At 42.1% G+C, this 19,480-nt stretch overlaps 2 protein-coding genes across 3 annotated transcripts in view; both read right to left on the reverse strand.

Annotated features, from left to right (window-relative positions):
* Positions 1-19,480, reverse strand: part of cmc1 (C-x(9)-C motif containing 1) — a 307,618-nt gene that overhangs the window by 178,907 nt on the left and 109,231 nt on the right. The gene's annotated exons all lie outside the window — the stretch shown is intronic.
* Positions 1-19,480, reverse strand: part of LOC308318953 (CUB and sushi domain-containing protein 3-like) — a gene marked incomplete at its 5' end in the record, with an annotated part of 301,597 nt that overhangs the window by 27,476 nt on the left and 254,641 nt on the right. Inside the window, 2 exons of the mRNA XM_080768691.1 lie at positions 169-342; positions 11,076-11,249. Coding sequence (XP_080624817.1) covers positions 169-342; positions 11,076-11,249 — 348 coding nt within the window. The remainder of the gene's footprint in view (positions 1-168; positions 343-11,075; positions 11,250-19,480) is intronic.

The raw sequence follows: 19,480 nt of genomic DNA on the forward strand, positions 1-19,480 counted from the left end.
AATTCTTTCTTTCTTTATAATGGGCACTCAGAGCCTAAACTGGTGACCACCAGGTGGCGCTTAAAGAGTTTTAATTTAATGAAGTATTGTTGTTGTTCTATTCTTTGCAATATTATAATACACTGACACATTGAACATGAACAATTTGACCAGATGAATCAGTGGTACCTATACAACGAGGCTGTGTTCCACTCCAGGTGCTGTCCTCCTGACACAGACGTGCTGTGGAGCCTACCAGGACATATGGGCTGCTGCAGATAAATGTCACCTCAGACTTGAAGATGAAACTGCGCCCTTCCTTCCTTCCTTTGGCCGGGGTACCCGGATCTCCACAGAACTTGGCTGAGAAAGAAAATAGGAAAGATTGCACGTTTTGAGTCTCCACACAACTGAAATATCAATAGCTGAAAGCAACTGGCAGCATAATATGTTACTTAAATCTGCTTGTGTACAGAGTAAAATCCAGAGTGTTACTTAAAAAAATAGAGATAAATGAACCCTTAGGATTTTACTGTGCCAACAGGGTGATTGCATCAACTGACATGTGCAAACATCAAACCTAGGAAATAACATAATTCACATCTGTGTATAAGCAAACTGAAAATCTATAATTACATACATTTTGTAGCATCTGTGAACATGTAAACAGCATCAATCTGAATAACATGAAAACACAGTTTTCTCTCCTTCCATCCCTCTTAATTGCAGGTTAAAGTGTGCATCTCTCCATGTTTGGCTGACACCTCACAGTGGTGTCTTCCCACCATCTCAAGCTCAACACAGACAAATCACAACTTCTCTTCTTCCTTCGGGGAAGTCCTGGTGACACCCACTCAAACTGCCAAGAACCGTATACTATAGTATAATATAATACTGGTCCTGGACACATATTGCAGTGATCACTCTACAGCTACAGTACAACTGGTCTTCAACCTCCTGACATTCAATGCTTCTCCAGTTCTTGAAGTAAAAACAAAAACTGTTGATGACCTAGACTACAAGGCATGATGGCACCCCTGCAGAATATGATATAGTCCTACACCCATTTCAGCACACTTTGAACAGCAAACCCAGAAGAGAACAACTGACCCAACCTTTATTATACAACAGGTAGTTCCAACGAAGCAATGGGATTGGTTGAAATAACCATCTACCTGACTGTGCTTCAAACAAGCATAGCAGCACATCGATGTGCAGTCTCGCAGAGCAGACTCGCAGAATGGTTGTTCTTTTGAGAGAGAAAACAGGTAACTGTTGTATAACTGTTCCGTGATGCTTTCGGAACGAGGTGGGTGTGCCAATAATCATGCTAACGCACACCCTCTCGTGTAATATTGCGTCAGTACGACACCCTAGCCAAAGCTCCAAAACTATGGAATTACATCCTCCCCATCTCAGTACAGACACAAAATAAATAAGGAGTGCTATATTGGATGAGATGATGTATAAAGAGGAGTGTTTTCAAACTTTTGCGGCGTAAAATGGGGAGTGAATCTACAATCCTGATTCCTGACTGACGGAGGTAGGTCATTCCACAGCTTGGAAGCCAGGAGGGAAAAGAGTTTGCCAGGTTGTCATAGGGACAACCTGTATTTGCTGAAGGCCCACTACCCTTCAGAGAATAAAGGTTGTCCCTACAACAACGTGGCAGACACTCGCTGCTCACCGTGAGTGGTGGCAGCCCTGCTGCTGCTGCCATTGTTGTTTCTTTTCCTTTATAAAGTGGCAGATAAAAATTAACTAATATATTCCTTACGTTGTTTTTATGTTATTTTTTCTGAAAACATGTGTTATGTTCAATCCAATCAGTGTTCTTTTTTCCAATTCCCAATGATCAACCTTGGTGGCAAGTTATCGCCACTGCAATTTATATTTAAAAAAATCATTAACCAATTAAATATCACTTTGTTTGACAGAGCCTTAGTTGGGATTAACACAGCCATCTGCAATTTCAGTTGCTCTGAAAGCCTCTGACATCACGGGACCTGTTCTGTTGGGGTTCCAACGTCTGCATAGGCCGGGAGATGAATCCCATTGGATTATTATTCCTTGAATTCGTTCTCCTTTTATGGTGTAGCTGGCTACAGGCTACATCTAATCATTGGATAGCAGCAACTCAGAAATAAAGGTTTTTGGGGCAGTGTGTGCGTGTGCGCGTGCAGGAGTAGTTGGAGCTAGCATTCCATTCATCCGTCTAGCCGTCCATCCTTCTATCAAAAAAGAAAAAATCTATGGAATACTTGCCTGCCAGGGTTACTTGTTAGCTGTGGGGAGTTTGGAATGCTCTTTCTCTGGGAGTGAGCAGAGGCCAGGACAAAGAGTCACACCACTCAGTCACACAGCTGTGAGTTGTAGCACAGATCTGCGGGGATCAAGCCAATAATAAGGCAGACCTGACATGTGCTGCAGTGTGGAGGTCTGGAGGCGAAGATAAGTTCTTGCTTGCATGGTTCTTGCGAAGCAGCAGGGTCTTCTTATACACATTACACACTATATTCACTGAGATAATAGTCTGCTTGAAGTTGAGATTACAATCCAGCCCATGCAGGAATGTTCAAATAAAGCCATTTCTGCAAATAGTGTTATCTTGGTAACAAATCCATGTATTCAGAGGCGTACAGTATCTCTGCATAGGAAATATATTTGCCTATATCGCAGTTCCCCCTTTAACAGATGCATTGTGCATCCAACCACCCTCCGCTGTGTTTACAACTGAAGATCCAAATATATCCAGCAGAAAACCTATAAACTATTATTATGAAACACTTAACCTCGGATGTATGATGTCGTATTTGGATGTCATTTTTCAGGGGTCGTGACAATACCAGGTGACATATGCACATCATTCACAAGCTTCTAACTTCGAGGAAATGTTGTCTTTTTTCGTGGAAATATAAGAGAATTGGCCCTTGGCCAAACCAAGCTCAGCATATGTAATGTGCCGGGAGAGAGAGAGAGAGAGAGAGAGAGAGAGAGAGAGAGAGAGAGAGAGAGAGAGAGAGAGAGCGAGAGACTCGTCATACTCCTATCAAACTTGCTTGCTCTATTGCTCTCACATCGTCTCATTCCTTGATGAATTATCTATGCTTTGAAATCATCAGTATGCAGAGGCTAGAGACTCAAAGTTGGGATCACTGTTTCATCCCTGCGTGAATGTGAACTATAGCCTTCACAGACAGTGAAGTGGGGATTATTTTCTGGTCCCCAGCAGGGGCAGCAGGGGAGGAGAAAGGACTTTTATGCAGCAGATGGCTGCTCAGATGCGTAGTTCTAGGTGAAGGGTCTTGCTCAGGGACCTTCCGAATTCCCAGACAGCCTCTAGCATCGATATAGAGCGTCGCAGTCGCTCTATATCCCTATGCATTCCCTATGCATTTTCCCATATACATTTTTAAAAGAATGTATTTAAAGATCTGTAAGCCTCGAACAAAGCTAACTCGGATCGTGACAAATCATGACAACAAACAATTACAAAGAAGAAAAAAGTGTTGTACCCTGCCCTTTCTTCTTTCTAATTATTTGTTTGGCCCAAAAGGTTGTGTTTGTTCTCATGATTTGTCACAATCGTTTGAGTTTGTTGATCAACTATTTAATATTGAGCAAAAACAAGAGCGTGCTTAGTATTAGAGGCCATGGGAAACCAGAAAACTATAAGTATAGGGTTTAAGTGGTTAAATTACCATTTTGTACACTCTGAGTTAGGAAATGGATAAATGAACACAGAGGACTTTACTGTGTGAAGATGAATGTGGGTGTTTAAGCACTGTTTTAGTAATCGCACTTAGAGAAAGAGAGAGTGCTAGCATATGAAATAATAATTTTCAGTATTTCAAGTCTAAGAACTAAGTGTTTTTGTGTTTTGTGCTGGAGTAGTGAAGATTAATGTGATCACAGATTGTAAATATTCTAAATCTACCATACTTTACCGTATATCCCATAAATGGCATAGATACCACTCTGTAAATTGCTATGCACTGCACAGAAGAATTGCACAGGCTAGTCTTCTTTTGCAAAAACACAGAACCTTATGCAATATTGCTGAGCTGTAGTTTAGCTATACTGCCGAGTACAGGTATGGGCAATTATCTTTTCAACCGCAATTCTACCATTAATTGATTGTATAATTATTCTGCATTATACTGACATGAATACAGAGTAAAAAAGGTTAGCAGTGTTGTTAGCGTTTCTGAGCCATTATTATACAGTGCACCGAATAATGCAATGGCTTCATCATTGCCTCATGTTACACCAACATGAGAATCACACTGACCTGTGAATACAATCTATATAAAGTGCATTTAAAATACACTTTATATAGTTGGATGAGGATCCACTAAAGGCCCATTACAAAAGATCAGGGACAAAACGTTCGGTTCGGTTGTTGACTGTTCCCAAATCTATGTACGTTAAACGCAGAGAGGAAGAAATGATGTGGAAAGATAACTGTGTGGTATGTAATCATCATTACAAAGGGAAGCTTAACCCTGCAGGCCCCAACGATGCTTTTGGGCAACATTCACAACATGTGTAAAAACACAAGCGGAGGACACTGAGTAACAAAGGCTGTGGGCCCCCCTTTTGAGTGCACTGGTGTAGGAGGAGAGGAACTATGGGGGGTATGTTGTTTGCAAATCAGCAGCACACTGCAATTTTGGGGTCAAGGAGGAACACGATTTACACTGTCCGCCTCTTGTCTGCTTGGAGATTGTCCATTGTTATCTCTGGTACTCTTCAGTTGGCAGAAGCGTACCCACCCAGATGTGCATCTCCAAAATCACACAACCCCACTTTATGTTAATGCTAGTCTGTTTCACTTTGGTATGAATCCCTGAAGCTGAAAACTACATTTCAGCATGTTTTTTAATGCATTCTAACCCACACAAGACAAAGGTGTATCCAATTAAACTGATGTGCACACTGCCAGGTTCTGTTTGGCTAATCACCAGGCACCATTTAACATTTAAATAGGCAAAAAATGAAAAATGCCATAATATGAGAGCTTTTGAGGATTTGGGCTGTGACCTTCAACACTCACTGGATCAGTTTGCTGCAATTTGTGAAGCAGCTGCGATGAGGATCAACATCTAAATCTGAGGCCATGGTTCTCAGCAGGGAATTGGTGAATTGCCCACTCCATGCAAGGAATGAGTCCTTAAGTGAAGGAATACAAGTATTTCAAGGTTTTGATCTTCAGTGAGGGGATGATGGACTGTGACTGTGTGACTCTGATCAGCCAGAGAATCTGAGCAGCAGGAGAGGCCACATGAAGACTCCAGATAGACATGTTCAATTTCAAATGTTCAAAAACAATTCAAGGTGGTCCGTGTGCTGGAAACTAACAGCAGCATGTGTAAAACTCAGAAGAGACTCTAAACTAGTCGACTGTGGAGAAAAGCACTGCGTGCGTGTGTGTGTGTGTGTGTGTGTGTGTGTGTACTTGAATACAGTATGTCTGTCTAATATGTGTGTGGCCGGTGTATTGCTAGCCTATTGCTATATTGAAGCAAGAAAAATGCAGGTTTTTACTTTACTTTTCCTCAAGTCTGAAATGAGAAGAGTTATCTGAGATTCAGAACACACAGTGTTGTCGATAAATGAGTATTGAAACAGTTTCAAATGTTCAGAATATGTAGCCTCTTCAGGTCTTGACATTAACTTTTTGAGGCACTTGTAAATTTCCCATTCACTTGTCTGGACACAAACGTCACATGTCCAGAGCACGAGCACACACAAATACATTTTAAATGAACTAACTGTATGTTGGTTTTGGGGAATAGATGTTTGAATATTAGTTGAATATTCTCAGTTTACAAGTAATAGACAGTAATAGGGTGTCAAACTGGTGATCCAGGTCGAATACCTGAAATGTATATTAGATCACAGACATTCTAGGGCCTAGAATGTCTGTGCTCTAATATACATTTCAGGTATTCCAAATACGCAGCCATAGCTCGTTTCTATGCATGGTTAGCAGACTGACCTCGTCGGCATTTAAACTTGTATCACTGCATGTGTACTCACCCAATAATTAATTCCTAAGGCTTGGAGTCGTTTTGGGGACTAGTTTCATATTCATTTGAAAGTTCTGGCAGAAAACGTATATTTAGTAAAATACGGAGACATTCTCTCCGGTGAGGGGCCCGGAATGAGTGCAGGACTGAACATATCAGAACTTCCCGGACAAGCAGACAAGCCTTAATGCCAAGCCCTGCTCTTGATGTCAATGCTAAACCTAACAGTACTGTACATGTAACACATTATAAGTGGGTATACAACATACTGTACACACCTTCCACTATACATATTTTGACAGCCTGATGTTTATTCCCTTCATCCTCTCTTCTTGTAACGTGCAGAGAGTATTTTTTTGTAATTCTAACACACTAAAACACTACTAAAGCAATAGGTGTCAGGTTACCTTTTATAATGGCTGAGAGGTGTAGTGAGGCACGACGCAAAGTGAAATGCCTCCAACCCTCTCAGACATTATAAAACACAGGTAACATGGGACCTCGCGTGGCTTATTGCTTTTCTAAAAGGGTTACAAATATGGCAACATAAAAATCATAGTTCTTGAATAGTAAGAACAGTAAAAAATAATTCACTAGAGAAAGTTACACTTCGTTCTCAGCAGGAAGAGACCCTTCCTTGTTTACTCAGGCAGTCCAGCCAGAGGCTGTGTTTACGTAAACATTTGTCAAACAAATACATAGAGAAACAACAGTGTTATATCATATTCGCTAGAAATTCATCTTTTTTTAAATCCAGATTTAGCTAATATATCTGTGAACAATATATGAAAACCACTAGCACAACTACTTAGTAAAGCGACCGAGACATTGCGAGGGTGATCAGATGTGTTGACGAGGGAATAGGAGGCACATGTACGGGTGCTCCGATCACGTTTTTTAGAGGTGATCCCGATACCGATTTCTTTTCAGCAATGTTTTCTTGTTTTTTTTAAATAATCGGTCGATACCAATTTATTTACAGAACAAACAAAAAACTCTTGACCTAGACCTGACTGAGGTATAGTAGGCTATAAAAAATAAATAAATTGGGACATTCCATACATCATATGATTGATAACTAGTCCAAGCTATATATGTTTTTCAGTTTCAGAAAACACAATGTTTTCCTAGAGCAATTTGCTTGGAAAACGAAACTGGCAACCCGCGCCCCATGGTCAGTTTCAATAACTTAACTCAACATGTATGGAATGTATGGAACGTATGGAAGGCATGTGCTACTATACTTCCTAAGTATTAAATCATGAGCATTCAAATGACTCACTTTTCATTACCTTTAAAAAGGATCCCTGGCTAATAAGCCGTATATGCCTCATATAAAAACAAGTTAATCTTTCACTCAATAGTTACAACTCCCGTTGCAAGTTGATTTGATGTGTGGTCAAGCCCTATGGAATGTAAAATGCATGTGCTAATAAAAAATATTTATGCTTAACCACCTGCCACCTACCCATTGATAATCATACTCATGCTAATTAAACCCACCAGAAAAAAGCAACACAGCCTCTAAAAACAGGCAGTGTTGCCAATGCAAACATGCATCATGTCTTGTCACCATTACAAACATAACAGCTATAAGCTTGGCATCAATCAGATGCCGTCACAACATAAATTAGCAGGAATGTGGACATTTCAGAGAGTACATTGGCACGTGAGGAAGTATCGCTTCTAGCCACTACTCACAGTCTGTTGGCTGGACAAAATGAGCAATAGGAGCCCGTTACACTGAATGAATAGCCAAAGTAATTGGAATCCATAACTGGAATCCTATTTGGAAGTGTCTGGTTTGTTGGGGGGATATACATGCATCTGCTTTTGACCTCTCTCTCTCTCTCTCTCTCTCTCTCTCTCTCTCTCTCTCTCTCTCTCTCTCTCTCTCTCTCTCTCTCTCTCTCTCTCTCTCTCATATCATTCCTTTTTTCTTATGGGCCAGTGGGAATAATGTTTTATCCCTGCTTCTGTTCAGACTGAATGCATTTCTTTTTGGGAAATGTAGACTGTTGTTTAACATGTTTGATATTAATATCACAATTCATTTAACCAAATAAATGGAGGGCTCGTCTGAGGACGACCTAGAGAAATAATTAAACAATATATATGCTAATCCCCCTGGAGTCCCTATTTTGGACACTTTTTTGACACATTTTTCAATATATTTAACTAAATAACAATAGTGAAAATAGCAGAACTACAAGCTCACAACACAACATGTCGCAATGTGACCTGTTATGACTACTAAGGTCTTAAGTGAAGAACAGGTCCCCCACTCAGATTCTTTACAAATTCAACCCTGGGCATTTCAGCCATTGTCATGGCCCATGCACATATTTCCCTGACCTATTTGTATGCTTATTTTATGAACTCTTGAGTCAACATTAAACGCATTATACTGTACAGTATGTACTCAAGATAAACAGTCAAACAGAGAAATCTTTGATTCTGACTTTGTCTAACTATAAATTTTTAATTAAAATACAAGATCAAAATCCATTGTCTACACACTCACCCATGCGACTAAGTAGGCTATATTTGCAGAACAGCTTTCAGACAAAATCCAACGCAGCGATAGTTCATTGAGACACAGAAGCCAGACGGTTTATTATATAATCCTCCCTTCATTCTCTATCAGTAATTAATTCTGCTCCTTTAAATCAGCTGTGTCTCTCCATGTCAATTCCCTTCACTCTCATTAGCTGTTGCCAGACCTGGGCAGACAGGCGCTGCCGTTTTCCACTGTCTGCCGGAGTCTCTTCCGGGTTTTTAAGACAGCTGGTGGATGGAAATGAAGCTCTACCCTGCAGCAGAATGCGGCTTTGTAAAGCTTTTCCGGGAATCTGGCCGACGCAGCAATGTGCCGCGTGGGTGGAGCATTGACCGTTATGTTGTCGTAATGTCTTTATGTTATGCTCTGCTTTGGGGTTTGTTGTTGACAGGGACGTGCTTAGGGGTTTGAGGGGGCCCCCGTCGGACAACCGTCGCTTCCTCATCCCGTCACTGATGGGAGGAGGAAGCGACGCCCGCCCTTCGTCGGCCCCCTCAAAACTATTGGGCCCCCTACTTTTACTATTGGGAGGAAAAATCAACTGCTGTGTAGTTTGCGTAGCGGGGCAGCGAGCGAGAGGGGAATTATTTCAACATAAAATGCTACATTTCAGTTCAGGATGGAGAGGGCACTTTTCTCCGACGGTCAAAACGGCAGGGGCTAGGGCCCCCTTTCATGTATTACTGTGCACATCCCTGGTTGTTGATATCAGAGCTGTGTCTCGGTACACGGATAATCTGAGATATCACATGAGCAGAGCACACCGCCATACTAAATGCAATAGCTTTGCAATAAATGGTTAATGGTCAATCTGAGCTGAAGAGTCTTAATGAACCAAACATATTTCAGCATGCCACATAAACCTGTCTCTTCAGTAATTTCAACCCACTGAGTCATGACTAAAATTCATGAAGACACAAATATGTTTAAGCAATACCCATCATTGGAATTTCATTTCTGTCTGACTGCAGCAAAGGGACTCTCGATGACACTAGGGTGCCATCAAGAAACAGCGCATACCTCACTGCTATTGAAGGTTTTAGGAAAGATGAGAGGAGACCTGCAGTAACAAGCCCCAAAAGCAAGTCAAGAGTGACAGGCTCACCCTATGGACTCACTACTGTAATATTGATTCGAGCTAGGGTTCAATTCACCCTTCACTGAATCTATTTAAAAGTAGAAAGGTGTGCTCAGAAGAGCATAAATCCAAGCCAGGGGGCATGCGCTAGTAATTATAACAATGCATTTGCAAAAGTAGCAGGCATGTATGTATACACATTTTCACATTTTCATTCAACAGGTTGCTTATTCAAACATAATTTCAGTATTTAGATTCTACATTTTGTATATAGTTAAACCATTTCACACAATGCACAGGCTGCAGGCACGTCATGTATGTGTAAACAGAGCTGGCGAGGAGCCACTTTCAATAAGCCAATAAGTTTGTTTGCTTCTGGCTTATTGCATTGAAAAACTGAACTAACGTGAACTAACTGAGAACTAAGGTCTTTAACCGGGCTAGTACAATAGTATGCAAGATTAGCTATGGATAGAAACACAGGCATGGGTGAATGCATGATCTCTGTACTGGCGGTGATATAAATGGAAGATGCAATTCCTTCTTTTTCCTAGAAGATAAAACATTCATAGTTATATATTATTACAAGCAGAACATGTGGTGCTTTAATCACCGTGTTCAGGTTTCAGTACCCACAGGCCGGGTTATAGAGGGGGTAATATATTGTAGGTTCTCTCTGTCTCTCTCACAGGCCGGGTTATAGAGGGGGTAATATACTGTAGGTTCTCTCTGTCTCTCTCACAGGCCGGGTTATAGAGGGGGTAATATACTGTAGGTTCTCTCTGTCTCTCTCACAGGCCGGGTTATAGAGGGGGTAATATACTGTAGGTTCTCTCTGTCTCTCTCACAGGCCAGGTTATAGAGGGGGTAATATACTGTAGGTTCTCTCTGTCTCTCTCACAGGCCGGGTTATAGAGGGGGTAATATACTGTAGGTTCTCTCTGTCTCTCTCACAGGCCGGGTTATAGAGGGGGTAATATACTGTAGGTTCTCTCTGTCTCTCTCTCACTCCCTTTGGTTCTATGCACATAACCACATTATTGCACTGCACCTTTGCACTAAACCTGCTTTACAACAGTGAAATACGCAAACACAAACAGCAACCTTACAACAGATTTCCTGGCCAACATAATTGGCCAATGACCAAAACAACGAGCTAATAACACCCAATCTGGCACATTGTGCCAAGTCTCGAGAGTGTAACAGAGATGATTTTGACGGCACCGCAGTGCTGTAGATGACAAACAGATTGCTCCTTCTGGAAACCTTTTCCAAAATGAGGACGAAGCTATATGACACAGAATGATACCTCCCTGAAGGTCCCCAACATCATCATCATTATCATCATCATCATCATCATCATCATCATTCATCATCAGCAGCAGCAGCAGAAGCAGCATCATCAATAAGAGTACTGGTAACTTACGCAGGCACTGAGGCAGATCTCCACTCCAAGTTCCATTCCCTGTGCAGGTGAGCACAGCAGGGAAGGAGAGCTCATAGCCAGGCAGGCAGCTGTAGCTCACGCTGGTTCCCCACTCTAGCATGGAGCCCTCCAGGAGGCCGTTGGGGAGCGCCTGGGGTGTGGGGCATGTCACCACTATGGGGGAATAAACACAAACACAGCCATCCACGCAGCGCGCACACACACACGCACACACGCACACACACACACACACACACACACACACACACACACACACACACACACACACACACACACACACACACACACACAAGGTAATTATAGAGAACATTTAGCTTTGGATCTAATTACTATGATTACAGTGTATTACAGTGTAAGCAGTGTGTTGTTGCAGTGGTGGTAAAACTGGTGATGTAGACTGGTAGAGGAATGTTCCACATGCTAAATGTTCAGCTTTTTGTTACAGTTAAAGATGCTTGTTTGAACTGCAGACATTGTGTAGTTAACCAACAAAGCATGCATTGATTATACCATATTCACACCATTATCACTTTCAGTGTTAAATTATTGACGTGTACAGGTCAAATTGCTTCAAAGAAGAGTGACTGTAATCATACAAACAAAAAAGAGATATGACACATAACAAAGGGATAAGGTACCTCCAGGGCCGCCGGAACAGGTTGTGTGTGTGTGTGTGTGTGTGTGTGTGTGTGTGTGTGTGTGTGTGTGTGTGTGTGTGTGTGTGTGTGTGTGTGTGTGCGCGCGTGCGCGTGCGTGTGAGAGAGAGAGAGAGAGAGAGTGTCAAATGACTCACAGGAACATTCACCCAGACCTGTTAAATGGTCTATTTAACAAAGTTGTTATTGAATGGACACAGCCTTCAGATCGCATATATTGTGCAGCAAGCATACATTTTGATTACCATATACTGTAAAGACACTATATACATATAATTATTATGACCGACACAATCATTAAAGCACGAGGTGGGGTATTCCCAAAATCCCCTGCCCTGCTTTTCAGACATTACTAAATTCCTCATAATATACAGTATAATAAACAGAAAGGCTGGGTTACTAGACAAAGTTATGGGTTTTGATGAAGTATGTCTGGAATTTCCCTCAAGACTTCTGATGCATTTTGTTTGAACAGAGTCTCTGAACACAGCAGGCCAAATAATGTCTGATGGAAATAGAAGCCCTTGTCTCTCTGTAATGTAAACCATAAACTTTCCCCTCAACAAATGTAATAAATGAATTTATAATAAAGCTTGGGGTTTGTTGGGGATGAACCCGTGGGGAGGCAGATGGGGTATGGGGTTTAAGCATCTGAATAAATTAAAAGTGTTTGTTTTCAACACCCATCATCATTTCCCCACGTCTCTCTACAGTACATCTTTATGTTTCTGTCAGTCTCTCTACCTACACTCATGCAGGCAGAGAGGCATGCACGCACACACGGTCACACACATGCACGCACACAATAAAGAACTGAAACCAATCGAACAATTCAGCCTTTAACAGAACAAAATCCCAGTCATCCTCATGTTGACCTGACACAAGGGCAAAAACACCACAGAACCTTCTTACAGCTGAGTGGTAAAATGAATTTAAATGTAAATGTTTACTTTCTGCCAATCTGGTAAACCAACTGCAAACACCCCCCCCCCCCCCTAAAGAACAGCACGGTCTCCTGTCTGGACTCTCTGGGGGCGCCACTCATGCATTAGATTAGAATGTGGAGAACAGGATGTTGGCCCGTTCGGTCCACCCTCAGCCCTCCTCTTCCGGTGGGGCGCTTATGTTTTCATGCCACTAATCCCCAACGTAGATGTTCTGAAGTCAGCAGCGCAAATCAGAATCTGTTTTTGAGAGAAACTTTCCGCTGATACATGCAAATCGTAGACTATTCTAATTAACTTTGTAATATCAGACACTTTTATGCAAAGATCCAGCAAAGATAATGGTGTGAAGAAGAAACGTTGAAAATGTGAAAAAAATATATATTTTGAGTTTATTAAATCAGCAATATTTGGCTGCATGACTCCATAAACTACAACATATTGTAGGGCTTAAGTGTGTAATTGCTGGTATTGCTGGTATTGTATTATACGCGCGCGCGCACGCACACACACACACACACACACACACACACACACACACACACACACACACACACACACACACACACACACACACACACACACACACACACACACACACACACATGCACGCACACACGCACGCACGCACACACTATACATTTACAATGATAGCCTATACGCATTTATTTCACAAAATTTATTTAAACTATAGGACTAATTACTTTAAGGTAGCCTAGCTGATTTAAATCTGTTGTTGCCACTGTAAGGTGAGGATCTGACCTGTGTCTCACCGATTTTCTCACCCAAAAAGAGTTCATACAGTATACAGTAAATATAGGACTGATGCATTTTGAACGGGTCTTCTATCATATTTATAGTCTTGTATGTATTCATGTGTTGCCTTTGATGTTCCACTCACTGGACTGCTGTGAAAGTGGAGTGTGCCACGTGGGTGTCAATACAACGTTCTCTCTGAGGTGGAACAATCTTTTGTTCCTTTGTTGTTGGTGGTGAATCCAAAAGGATTCCCCCGCACAGCTCTATATCCAGTATAGAGTGAAAAATATATAAAATATTCGCTTGGAAATTCAGGCCACTGACGTGCTTTGAATAAACTTCAAAGACTAAACATAATGCCTGCGACAATCTCTTTCTGAAAGTTTTGTTTAAGCCAAAGTCTGATAATGAATTCGTAGATGTCTTCAACTGTGTATATAACATTTTATTTAGCTATTAAAAGGGGCACTTCAACGGAAGAGAGTGTGTAGACTACAGCTCAGCATTCAACACCATAGTCCCCTCCAGACTTGACACAGCTCAGGGACCTAGTACTCCACCAACCCCATGCAGCCTGTGCAGCTGGAACATCCTGGACGTCTGTTGTGGTGAAAAAGGCACAGAAATGCCTCTTGCACCTCAGGCAGCTGAACAAGTTCGGCATGGGGCCCAGGATCCTGCTGCATGGCCTTTTACAGAAGCAGCACAAGCGCATTCTGACTGACTGAATGTGAAATGCTGTGCCCTCAACCGCAAAGCGCTGCAGAGGGTGCTACCATAGAGCTCTGGACAGCCCAGTGGATGAAAGCTTCCCTCCACCTGGGATAAACCGAATGTTATGTCAGTAAAGCCCATATAAGATTATCAACTACCCTAGCCACCACAACCATGGACTGTGTGAGGTCCAACGACCTGGTAAGCGGAACCAGACCACAGACGCTTCAAAGCCTGGACCGGTACAGCTTTTTCCACCAGGCAACCAGGCTTATGAACAACAGACACTGTTGTTGTAATAGGCCTGTTGCCTGTCAGCCTATTATTTATTTAAACACTTCCCACACACAGGCACCCAGCACTTTTTATTTATAATTTTTTTTATAATTAGTGATGCACCGCCACTGAAAATGACAATTCTTGGCTGAAACCAAAATTGGAATATGTTTTCTTTTTTATGCCAATTTGTTGTACCATTGCTGTCATGACTGTGACTCTATGTTCTGTTTACTACTAACCTGGTCTCCCCCCTCCGTATCCATGCAGGAAGGAAAGGAGAATTCGGTAGGCTGCGCAAGAAGTACCATTAATGATGATAAAGCACACCTACTTGTGTAATATTGCGATTATACAACAGTTCCCCTTAAAAGAACACGTCAACTCAATTTCATTATAACTAAGATGTTCGATAAAAATCACACCGCTGTGAAGCTGGGCTTATCCGACTCAGACTTGACACCGGGCACTGCACTCCCTCAGGTAAAATTGGATAAAAAAGGTGTGTGTGTGTGTGTGTGTGTGTGTGTGTGTGTGTGTGTGTGTGTCAGTGAGAACTGAGAAGTGTGTGAGAGAGAGAGAGAGAGAGAGAGAGAGAGAGAGAGGAGTGGAGAACACTGAAGAGGGTAAGAGAGTGAGGGAGTGAGCGTGAAAGAGGGTCTATGCAGTAGGCAAGTTACGCTATGCTGATTAGAGGAGTAATAATCGCAGATGCTCTGCATCTGAATTTACCACCTAAAAACTTTTGGCGTGGCAGCCAGAGCTGTCGTAATGTGTCCTCATTTTCTGACTGTAAGTCCTAAGCAGCATTAGTGCCTCTTAGCTGAACACGGCAAACCTGAGATTCAGTTTCAGAGACAATCCTTGATGGCAAAAGCTTAGGATGTGTCATCATCAGGGGTAACCACCATGGACATTATCAAAATTAGATGTTTTCCATAGACATACAATATAATAAATAATAATATTACCAGAAATCAGAGAATGGGGAAGGCAGCTAATAGGATATAGCCATAGGGGGTATTCAACTAGATTAGGCAGGGGGCCATAAATGTAAAATGACTTCAAAGCCGGGGGCCGCCCACAAGACCGTGTTTGTGTTAACTGTTATACTGTAGAAGACAACAATGGACAATGGACATATTATTATGTCCATTATGGTAACTTATTACTGCATTCATGCCTTTTGATCTTTGACATAGGATCATCTGTGCCGGTCCTTCCACATGCCTGTTATAGCGCCACCAGGAGGTCGACATTTGAAAAACACATTTTTTATATTACTCCTCCAGATTCTGGCAAACTATCTCTATATGTGTTCAAGACGGATCTGTCCGATATTTAATATTCCATCCTAATTGGCTAACATTGGCTTTCAAGGATTTGCCTGTTTTGAACAAAAAGCCTCAAATCATGAACGCATCGTGCAATTTACGTGAAATCTTTCACAGACTTTCCTACTAGGCTGAGGAATATATCCCACCCTTTTCACATTGGCCTGTTATAGCGCCACCAACAGGTGGATTTCTTGTGTGCGTGCGTTTGTGCCTGCGTGCGTGTGTGTGGGATTGTCATTCCGCCAGTGTTGGGTAATGCGCAATAATAATAATAATAATTATTATTATTTATATATTACCAAAATGTGGTAACGTGTAATATAATACATTACTTAAAAAAAATCTGTAATATATTATCAAAATCATTCTGCATTACTGCATTACTTTCTGCATTACTTTATGTCTGTCTGTCTGTCTCACTGTGTCTGTCTCATTGCCCGTGGCAAGTGGGCAAGTGAAGAAGTTAAAGAATTATTTATTTTCTATAATTTGTCATCAAATTATTTATTGGCTTCTATGAATTCAAGGAATACATTTAACTGTCCATATCTGAGTAGGATGGGGTAGGTCTACGGCACCAGGGGTTCCCAAACCCTCTCTCTCTCGCTCAAATAGCACTGATTTCCATAGTCGACAATTCAGCAGCAGCGACAATAATCATAATACATATTAAATGTGCCAGTGGCAGTTAGGCTACATTTAATTACAGCAAAACCAAATCAGGTAATGGACATGTCCATGCGTTCTCCTATGGAGGGGTGTCATTGGGACTTTGAGACTACATTCATTCCTCCAGTGAGCACATGGTACTGTATGTGGTAATTGGTAAACAAACAAAACAGGTGCTTCTTTGACGTTGTTGCAGGTAATTATTGACTAGAATGTCATCCCATCACTTGTTAATTCATACACATTCAGGAAATATGCGAATATTTACATATTTTTATTTAGCCTATAATGAAATTAATGTATATATTTTTCATAATTTCTTTCTCAAAATCAAATAATTGCCACAGACATGAACAATTCTTGCCATGGACACGTTTGTATCTGTACGGACATGTTGGCGACCCCTGGTTATCATCAGAGTGCAGGCGTCGCCCATCGGCGATGCATGACACCCATCTGCCACTGTCACACACGTACCACATGTATGCATACACACAATAACACAGGTAGTATACACTCACGACAATTGCAACCTTGCTGCATACATCAAAGATTCTAAAAATGGCTGCATTCTATCTCCCACGGCCCTCCGTCGCTATCAGTCAGCACGGATATAGCTTCTTCCTTTTATTTGCACAATAACGTGTTTCTTCTGATATGTATTATTTTTACGGTTCTGGATCACTAACGCACGCAGAGAGAGGAGTAAGAAAGAGAAAATCTCTCAGAGTTGAGGAATGGCAATATTAATGAGCAGTCAAACTTCACTCTCTTGTGCCTTTCTTTTATTCATTTACCCACGGGAGAAATAAGTGCTGGTGGGGAGACAAGGGCCAAAGATGAGCCCTACCCTCTGGCTCTCTGACTTATGCATACAGGTCAGTGGGAACTGACAGTACTGTGGTGGTATAGCCAAGGTGAATGTGTACGGCTGTGAGCACGCACGCACACGCACGTGCGTGTGTGTGTGTGTGTGTGTGAGAGAGAGAGAGAGATAGAGAGTGCCTGCATGCATACAGTATACAGTAATATATTGTTGCTGTCGGGTGGAAACCGTGTCAAAAATTTTAACTTTTCTGAAAATGGAAAAAAGAACCTGTGTTCCAATGGATCCAATGTGGTTGATATTTAGTCACAACTTAAGCCTTTGTTAATACTTTTCATTGGTTCAATGCGACACATCGCAACGCATTGTGAGCTCGTAGATTGGATAGATAGATCTACTTTTTGCACACTGAATGACAAAGTAGTGCATTAATTGACAGAAAGCATGAAAAGGTTTATTCAAGATTTCTGCCCAACAGCCACGATACAATTATACCGCATGTAATGTATGTGTGCATGTTCGAGGAAAACGCGACATGAAGGTTTTACCTTCAAAGATACCTACAAAGTCTGTGTTATAGAAAACCTGCTGTGCAAGTTTAAAGAGAGAGGCATGTGTACGTTTGTTCATGTGTGTGCACTGTGCAGTGTGTGCAAGTGAGTGTGGGTTGTGTGCACGTGTTAGCATGGTTGGGAAGACTGAGCCCCAGGGATTTGCTTGCCTCTGCCATCCCCCATCAGCGCCATCAGGGCCAGGTGTCAAAACTGTCAAGGAGGCTGTCAAGGATTAGAGCTCAGAGGTTGAGGAGCTTCAAACAATTACACACACACCCGTGCGAGCAGTCGTACACACACACACACACACACACACACACACACACACACACACACACACACACACACACACACACACACACACACACACACACACACACACACACACACACACACACACACACACACACACACACACACACACACACACACCTCTCTCTCTCATGCGACCACAGGCTCCTTCAAAAAGTTTCAACATCCCGCTGAACAGAATGCCTTAATAATGAAACACAGCCATGAGATACTACAAATCAGTGTCAGCCTGGATTTTCCTGGGAACCTCACTGGAGGTCATGCTAGGATCACACTAGAAGTACAGTATATCATAAAAAATTAAGTCTGACTTCACTGCCGCTTAGAGGCCACTATCCACCTCAGTCACAGAGTTATATTTTCGGTTGAAAATACCATAGGGTCATCTCAGATCTTGTCATACGAACTCTGTTCCAAAAATAAATAAATTACCCCGCTATTTTACTCATATGGATATGAAGCATCAACTGACGGTGAAAAAGTACAAATTTATCGACAGTTCGACACACTCCCGAAAAAATACTTGACCCAGGGGTAGCAGGAGTGACGTCAGGGCCCGCTACTCTATACATGACACAGTAAAACCCATTAATTCAAGTTCAAGTTTATTTAATGCTGAGAGTTAATGGCGGTGTATGTCCAGAAATAGATAGTTACTGTACAAATGGTCAATGAGGTGGTATCTCTCTCTCTCTCTCCCCCCCTCTCCCTCTCTGTTTCTGCCTCTGTGTGCGAACCGAAAGCCAGCTCTCCCCTTTCTGTTGCAGTAACAGCAGCCTACGAAACTGTTCCTTAGCAACAATGTGGCGCCATTTGCCTCGTGGGCTTTTCCTGACACAGCCTTACTTTAGAACCGTTCACTGCACAAGTTAATCCTCCCTGCGATGCTCACTTTTGGGCACCGACGCCAGCTATGCTAATCTATGCCTCCACCCAGGCACCATAAATCACAGCAATGTGCGGCGCTTTAACAGCTCCCTCCTCTTTGTAGACTCCCTAACTCTGACGGTAATCAAGCTCATGGAGTATGCAAACTGATGTAGAGAGGCCATGATTAACCATTGAAATATAATTACTGCGGTCCTCATTGCATGATGAAGAGGAGATGGTAGACATCCATCATCCCATGTTCAGCCACAGCTCCAGGCAACCTCAGGTACTGTAGCATGCTGGTTGCAGGCGAGGGCGAAATGCTTTGTGAATGTGTCCCAGATCAAGGGCTCTCAAATGGGTTTGATGTTATATCTCGGTTTAGAGTCTTATCACTTGAAGACACGTCACATATCTCTGTTCATAAGAAAGCATTATATTGTCGCTGTCGGCTGTCAGAAACCAGC

The sequence above is a fragment of the Protomyctophum bolini genome, assembly GCF_963924005.1.
Source record: "Protomyctophum bolini genome assembly, chromosome: 7".
Taxonomy (NCBI): domain Eukaryota; kingdom Metazoa; phylum Chordata; class Actinopteri; order Myctophiformes; family Myctophidae; genus Protomyctophum; species Protomyctophum bolini.